This window comes from Haliotis asinina, chromosome 14, assembly GCF_037392515.1.
Source record: "Haliotis asinina isolate JCU_RB_2024 chromosome 14, JCU_Hal_asi_v2, whole genome shotgun sequence".
Classification (NCBI taxonomy): Eukaryota; Metazoa; Mollusca; class Gastropoda; order Lepetellida; family Haliotidae; genus Haliotis; species Haliotis asinina.
Window position 1 is genome coordinate 19,532,908 of NC_090293.1, and position 8,834 is coordinate 19,541,741.

At 40.1% G+C, this 8,834-nt stretch overlaps 1 protein-coding gene across 4 annotated transcripts in view; it reads left to right on the forward strand.

Annotated features, from left to right (window-relative positions):
* The window catches only part of LOC137261095 (uncharacterized), a 30,233-nt gene extending 24,300 nt beyond the window's left edge, over positions 1–5,933 (forward strand). For all 4 annotated transcript variants that reach the window (XM_067798771.1, XM_067798770.1, XM_067798769.1 and 1 more), the window contains exons 9-11: positions 4,238–4,313; positions 4,902–5,100; positions 5,702–5,933. In XM_067798771.1, coding sequence (XP_067654872.1) covers positions 4,238–4,313; positions 4,902–5,100; positions 5,702–5,803 — 377 coding nt within the window. In that variant the 3' untranslated portion in view covers positions 5,804–5,933. The remainder of the gene's footprint in view (positions 1–4,237; positions 4,314–4,901; positions 5,101–5,701) is intronic.
* The last annotated feature ends 2,901 nt before the right edge of the window (positions 5,934–8,834 follow it).

The window sequence follows — 8,834 nt, forward strand, 5'->3', positions numbered from 1 at the left end:
GAAATTATCACTAGCCACCCTTGACAGGCCCGAGCATGGGCTAAATAGCATTTTGTTGTTTGGCAGGCACTTATTTTGAACTCTGCTCAGACTGAAGATTTTACACAGGAAAAATGTTCTCTCTAGTCTATTGCCTAACATTATTGTCTGTATACATGTACTAAAGGCCTGTGGCTGCTTCCATGCAAATATGGATTGACTGATGAATTCTTAAACTTTATGTAGAGACAAATTAAATGATATGCCAGATGCCCAGAGATGAAGAGTTGTTCCCCTTGTTAGAAGTGCGGGGTTGTTGTGAAACCACTCAGTCACTCAGTGATCCTTGCCACTCATTAGTAATGATACAATCTCAGCATATCACTCTCTCAGTGACCAATGGTCATGTTAGTCATGTCAGTAGTGATGTTATGTAGTACTTATTATGCTGCAGTGTAATATCTTCATGGCTATATTACACTGGTGAAATACCACTAGATGTATGACGTCATGATGATTTACAGCTATGACATCACACCCTAGGCAGTTTCTATCAGTTTATGTTGGAGAGTAATAAACAGGATGCTAAACTTACTTTCAGGAAATATCATTTTTATTAAACTCATGAAAGATTTTGTAACAAACTCACTTTTGCTTGTTTGATACAAAGTCATTAACTAGTTTAACATAAATGGTATTTCATGGAAAGTCATTTAGCATATCTTCTACATCTTCGTGGCATTACAGATGTGATCTGTGACACTTGACACTGGGGCACCATTCATTTATATTTTTAAATTACCTTACCACAGGACTTATGCATATTACCTCTAGCTTCTCTTAGATGAGATCAGACAGTCGTTGATTCACCATTCCCATGAATGCCTACCTCATGTATCGGCGAATGTAGAGTCACGGATGTGGCGTGATCTCCTGAACCACGCAAGTGCGGACCTTTCAAAATTCACTTTTACTTCAAGCGTCCTTGCTATTGGACATTCATTTGGTTCGCTATAGTTAAGAGTTTTCTACCTTCTACTTTGTGTTCAGGCTATTACTACATGGTAGGTAGGTTTTTGTTTCATGTTACATGAGTGAAGAAAGAATTAAACTTCACTTACCTGGCTGCCTCGTGTGCACTTGTTACTTGTTTTTCGATGTGAGTGGTTTTTCACATCTCCGCTTGGTGTACGTAACTTGGGTTAGTTCCTACACCATCTTATACTTGTTTTTCGTCATGGGTTATCCATATATTGTATGCATTCCCTGTTTTTTCTCACGTAGCATGCTTCTGGTTGCGGGGGTACCCACCTTTGTTGTTGTCTCTGCCCCACCCCTGGGTGTGCCTATTTTTTCTTTTAGGGGTGTTTGTCGCATTCTTTATGTATGGGTGTTTGCTAGGTGAGTTTTATAAGTTTTCTCGCTTGTTTGTATGTTGCAGTAGCTGTTTGTAACTTGTCAGTTTTGTACTGTGTATAAAGTCTTAAAGGCAGCAAAGGACACCCACCCCTGGTGTCCTTGACCAGCGCTGTCTACATTGCAAGCCCCTGTCAATGGTAGAGTTTAAGGCTTACCTTACTGTGAGAAGGAAGCGTTTCTCTCAGAGATGTAGGAAGATGTCGTCACCAGCATTGTCGTTGGGGTTCCAATTGTCTCTCCAGTTGCTGATGCTGACCTCGATGCCGACGCCGATGTGTTCTGGATACAGCATCCCGCATATATCTTCGTCGCACGTTTCCTCACGAGAGGTGAACTTGCAGAGACAACTCATGGTAGAATGATCTCAGCGCATTGAAGTGGAATGTTCCAGATGTACCAGAAAGTCACGCTCTAGCTCCCCCTGCCGTCGGAGGTCTTGATCGCCTCGCCGTTCACCGGTCAAGATCTAGGTCCAGGTTTCCAGCAGATAGGGATCGGCGTTACTGTAGATGTCATTGTCTTCAACCACTGTCAGTGTCGTGGGATGATGCTGAAGAACATTTTTTCTCCCTGGATTATAACGAAGAGCCATCTGAAGATATTGATGATGGTGGTACTTATCTTCCTCCCTCTGCCATATAGGAACAGATGGCTGACAGACTGCTGGATGGCCCCTTACCACCATCGGACCCGAAGGCTATTCGACTTTCACTGGAGTTACATCTGCCGCCGCACCCTAATGTAGCTGATGCCATTGCGTCGTAAGATGAGGACTTCGCCAAACTGTCACTTAACCAGATGATTAGAGCGCCTAAATCGGAATACAAAGTACATAGTCTGGACTTTGCAGATTCGGGAGCGTCTCATGATGAATCCCTGAAGCACTTATCTGGCTCCGTGTCATCATCTTACAAGGTACAAGATGCCAAGTTACTAGCCATTGATACGGAATTACGACGGATGCTCAAGCTGGTTTCAGTGTTGGCTTCAGCTACTTCAGCAGCGGCATTTGACCTCACAGAGGATAATCCCTCTTGAATCGATCACTTCACAACGTTATTTCAATGGCAGGGAAAGGTTCAACATGACCTGCTTGCTCAACTGCCTTCAGCGTTAGCGATGGCCACCATGGTGCAATGTACTGTCTACTTGCACATGGCAAGAAGAGTTCAAAAGGCAACTATTACAGGCTCCCTTTTCGTGAAGGTTTTTCTGCCAGATCTTTATATGACAATAAGTGGACGTCGTTTGAGAAGTTCTGCGCTCAGAAGTCTCAAGATCCCTTATCAGCATCACTGCAATTTATTGCTGAGTTCCTTATTTTCCTCCGTTCTTCTAGACATCTCAAGGGAAGTACCAACGGAACTTATTTGTCAGCTCTGAACTCCGTTCTTCGAGGCCGTCCGTATGAACCCTTGGAGGTGGCTTCTTTTGAAGATTTATCTAGAAAGACAGTTTTTCTTTTGGCTTTGGCTACCGCTGGATGTCACTTGGATAAAGTTTAAACAGTCTCGCCATGGATGTGCCCATTTAGGTTTGCTGTGGGACTTTATTGCAAAGAATCAGTTACCAGGTCTGCCCGATAGACTGTTTACAATTCATCCTCTCTCAGCGATCTTGGCACCAGACAATGTGGAGGACAACTTGCTTTGCCCTGTGCGTGCCTTAAAACATTATGTCGCCAAATCAGCTCCGTTGAGACAGGGTCGGAAGAAATTATTCATCCCTTTCTCATCTATGTGCAAGGGTGAGGTAAGCAGGAACACCATTGCCTTATGGTTGCGATCTACAATTCTGGCCGCTTACGATGCTCAAGGTTTGCCTCATCCCACGGCTCACAACCCCCACGAAATAAGGGCACTCGCTTCCACTATGGCTCTCCATAGGAATTGCACCATTCCAGCTATCATGGAGGGCTGTTTTTGGAGATCGTCTATGGTTTTTGCTAGCCACTACCTACGAGACTTTGCAGTGGAGGGTCTATGGTCCTTTGGTCCTCTAGTGGTTGCTCAACAACTCACCCGGCCTGCCAATCATTAGGTAATTATTTATACTTACCATTAGGTCTCATGGGTCTCTTTCATATTGTGCTATGATCGGGTCCATTGAGTACCTTTAGTTACTATCTGTTTTCTTGTTACAGGATGGTTCCTGTGCCTGACTGCAGTGGTTTCTCAGGACTGCATAACTTGTGCTGGAGTCCTATGGTAAGGCAAGTTAAAAATCTGTTAAAATCTAAATATTTTAGATATTTAAGTACTTACCTTACCACAGGACAGTGATTTCACTCCCAACACTGGATGCTCCTCCCCTCTCTGGGCTCTTCGGACTGGGTTTCTCTTCAGTAAAAGTGAATTTTGAAAGGTCCACACTTGCGCGGTTCAGGAGATCACGCCACTTCAGTGACTATATATTCATCGATACATGATTTAGCCATTCATGGGAATGGTGAATCAACGACTGTCTGATCGCATCTAAGCGAAGCCAGAGGTAATATGCATAAGTCCTATAAGATTTTAACAATATCTTGAGAAAACTAGCTCATGTATTTGCATGTGTGAAAATAGGTGACAACATGTGATACAATACTTCACAGTTGTGTTATCATAGCTGCAGACATTACATGTACTTTCCTCGTTATAGGGGGAAATAGAGAGTATTCAGTCAGTCAGTCTTCAACCTGTCCCTCACCAGCCAAGCTCAACCAGGTTTCATTGAAATATTTGATGAAAAGTATGCTTCTAATAGGCCAAAGTGTTGTGTCCACTGGGTCTGTGTTACTTTTGGTTTGTTCTCTCTCCTGGTATCTCTTTTCTAATAATCATGCCCTCTGTCGCAGGTGCTGCCCAGAGTGAGATTCTGTGTCGTCTGTGTAAAGACTCTTTGTTACCAAGTCACCATGCGTATCTGGTCAGGTAATGCTCTTTTCAGACAGTGCTTAACAAACTTAATCTTATATTCCCATCAGCAGATTGAAAGAACATCTATCATCCAAAACTGATTCCCTCAGTAGATTGTTTGTGTGAGATCAAGTGATATCAACACTGTAGATATCTCACAAATTGAATTTTCACTCTATCACTGAGATAACATGCACAGCTGGCAGTGTTATGATGTCATAAAGTTGATGACATCACAATGCTTTGACCTCACTGGCATCACTGGTCAAGAAGCCAGATGGTTTATGTGGGCAGATACATTCATTCTTTTTGTGATAACTGATGAATGATTTTGAATGATAAGTAAAATCTCACCCCCATGTCTTCTGATATCAAATATATCAACACTTGTTTATTTAAGTAAAAATATCCTTGGCAAGCCTGTTTGTAATGTTAATCACCTTGTGTTGGTATAATTGATATCAGAAGACATTTTGATGAGATTCTCTATTTAAAGACCACTGATAACATGTTTGTATGTCAGTGAGTGATGTGGATTGATTTCAGTATGGAAGCACTTACAGAATACAACAGATGAAAATATATGTAAATTTTGACTTGCAGGACATTTGTCAGACAGACTGTGACACTGACTGAGCCTGCAATTACCCTTCTTCATGTTGCTATGGACACCAAGCCTGATTTAGATGAAGAGGACTCAACAGTCATCTTGGATTGCTTGTCTCAGTCCGCAGACCAGTTTCATAGCAATCTCAAGTTTGGGAAACTGCTACTGAGCTTCGTTAACAAGTATGGCAAACAGGTGAATATGAATGTTATTTTCACATCAAAAACTTTCAATGAAGAGTTAAGCTCAGTATCTTCTGTTAGTAAAAACTAGTAATATATATGTATATAAAACTCTTTGTTAAGGAGATGTCTGATGAACTGTTGTACCCAATATCATCAAATTTGGTGACAGTCTACATTTGGGGGTTACACAAACACCAGTCAATTTGGGTGGCCTTTATCTTATTTTCAAGGTCACCATGACTTGAACACTTCTCAAACCCTTGTTCATGTGATAGCCCATGAAACATTACATGTCAAGTTTGTTCTTTGATGCTGTCACTTTGGGAAATACTGTCATGATCATGGACAGTAATAGTGACAGTGGATATAATTCTATTATGATCATGCACAGTGGTAGTGACAGTTCATAGAATGTTATCATGATAGTACACAGTGGACATTGCCATAACAGTGGCAAATATTTGTTTGTAGTCAGCTGTGTTTAGCTGAAAGACTGCTGACAGTGGCCTAAACCCACAACATCTGTCTTCCCCTGGAACATTGTTGACATTGGTGTAAATGAAGGTCCATGACAGGTTCTACATGATGACACTTTTTCTTCTGTTTTTCAGTGGACTCCTCTGCAAGTAGCAACGATGGGCCATATTTGTGGACATCACAAGACGTTCTTGCAGAAGACCATTAGCTCTACCTTGAAGAGACTGACCAGATGACCAACTGTTGCTTCATAGGTCACCTAATTTGTACATATTTTGATGACAATCAGAGAAACATCTTCTCATGCTGTGTTTGGCGTCCCCACATTATGTTGCTGAGGTGTATTAAAATTGGCATGCTGGCTTACTCTTTTTCTGTTTCAATTTATCATATCACAATAGCATTTTTGACTACTGTTTGCTGGGCCATTATTGTTTGTAACAACCCCATCACAACCAATTCACTTTAAGTTCGTTCCTTTGTTTAATGCTGCACTCACCAGTATTCCAGCTATATGACAGCAGTCTGTAAATAGTCAAGGAACAGGAAATCTAGTGACTGACATCATGATCATCGATTTACTACAATGCATCAGTCAAGTCAGCAAGCTTGACCACTTGATCTGACCTTACCTCCAATGTCTGCACAAACCACTCACAAAATGTTTATCAAGCAAGTGCAGTCCATTAAGGAAGAATGAAACCACTTCACAGTCTAATGCCTGGATTGATGGTGAAGCCAGAAAACACGTCAGAGATAAGAAGAACCCAAGAGAACCTTGTTCTAGCAATGTACAGGTTTTCACTTTTAATCGAATAGGAGTTAACCGAGCTGTAGTTTTATACAAAATGATTCCATCTCTAATCAAACTGGGTTTAATATATGGTGATGGAAATACTAAAACCCATCTTAATAAGGCAAACTGGAACGAGAACAGTCATGAAAAGTTTCAGTTTTGTAATAAGTAGAATTATCAAAGCCATCACAGCCAGGATCCAAGTGACAGCCAGTTGCTACTTTCCTGATCTTTGGGTTTATTTCATTTTGTCAGTTTTTACGACTGCAATCACTAATATTCCAGCTGGAGCTTGATAACTTATTATTGATCCAGTTTGTCCAAATTTGCAAGGTGTACTGGAACTCTAGTAAATCACCAATGCAACACGAGCCACATATACTAGTTTTAGTCAGCCAGGAAACGTTATTCCATTTCTGGGCATTGTATTATTGTTTTCATGTTTCAGGACAAGATACGATGTTTGGCTAGCCAATGTACTGCTGTAGACTTATTAGCAAATTTATTCATAAATAAATAGAGAGAAAACGTTGGTATCAGGTCGTCGTATTCTATTATATCTGACTATGTTAGTTTCTGAACAGTGCCATTCAGACATTGTTCTAAAGACGAGCAATATTCGTGTAAATACCATATTAATGTTTTTCAGTTCGCTGTAACACCCTCATGGGTTTATCGGTTATGATAAACTGAAAAAAGACAAACAATCAATTTAATAATCTGTGTTATGTGTCAGGAAGGTTTCAAGCTCATTAGAAATATCTCCCTTATACGACTCTGGTGACATACAATCCTGCATCCCCAGGATGTCATGACATAGATGCTGTTTTGTTAACCATTGGACAAGAATAAAGATACAATAAAGAAAATGAAGATCTGCCACAGCTCAAAAAGTTCGTAAATATTGTGCAGGCTGTATTTTTTCTGAGATACAAATTTACATCCTTCTTATTTTCTTTTTCGTAATTAATACATGTGATTTTTGCTGAATCCCTCTAGAGCCAGGGAATTCCTTGCCTTTGGGAAGAAACACCCTCAGCATAATGTAGCATTCAGTGTTTTTAACAACTACAACCGTCACCCACACATGCATACCAAACATTGAATAGTGATAATAAGCTGCTGGAGTCAATACACACACATATGAAGTAAAGCTTATAATGTTTTCACAACTTTCGTTCATACATTCACACCTAACCAAGAAATGTGATATACCAATCAGTAAGATAATTATTGAAAGACACCGTTCTCTGTTCTCCGGAATATTACCGCCTGGCGAAAGGGAGCATTGTGTCCATTTTTCTTGGAAGTGTTTTATTAGCATAACTGATTAACTGACCTAGGGCAATCAATTATTTCTGTTTACAACAATAAAATTGTACTTATTTTGATAATCTTCACCATGTCCAATACACTACAGGCGTATGAAATACATATGCCTTCGTGGTGTAAGCCATTTACTCACCTTCACTATGATATACCTAATATCCACCTTGTAAGGGTGATTAACCATACTAAACTGGAGCCTTGAAGCAAAGAGTGTTGGGACGTCCATTGTGAATAGAATATCTTTTGTTCACATTTATCAGAAGATATTTGTTTTTATTGTGTACCTAATTATTAATTCAGATTGGAAATGCTTTTTAATTTGCATTTATACATGAAAATTACGTCCGTTTCCACACAATAAAGAGTACAGGTAGTACGGCCGCTTTGGCCCATGTAGGTTGAATTCACTTGCGAAAGGTCATCCGTTGTTCAAATTTAAACCTTGTACTTGAGTGTAGGCCTGACAGCTTTCTTCTTCCTTGTCGACTATAAATCAGCTGGCAACAGTTTTACTCCACTCAAAAACTTTCTGAGTGCTTATCTTGCAATGACAACATATCGTAACTGGTTCTACGTTTCGTACTTAGGTTGTTGCCAATCAGCCCTTGAAACATTATTCGTCATTCGGAGTGTAGGCTTTAACCATCTCGATGTCAAGACGTCTTTTTCACATAAGAAAACAAAGAAACCATAAACACAAACCACATACAAACGGACTTCACAGATTGCAATTTTGAACGGTATGTTTTTCTGTTTACAGAATGCATGTCAGTGCAGTAGCATGTCCACCATTGTCTGTGCTGCTATAATCACTGATTTATATGATATTGATACTGGAAATGAAACATACAGTTTCTTGTTTGTTTACTTTGAGCGCCGTTTCGATGTAGATTCCGACATCGTTTTGAAGCCATATGTGTATACAACCAAATAGTGAGGAGCTTTATATGTACGCTATGTTGGGACAAACAGCGGATTAACATTAACAACAGCATGTGATAGAGTAAACAAGTGGTACATAATTGAATCGAATCAAGTTGTAATCCATAAAGCTAAATGTTTCAGTTTTGACTCACCAACTTCTAGAATGCCCATTAAACAAGTGGATTTGTAGTGACCCATAGTTTGTGTTATTCTTCAAG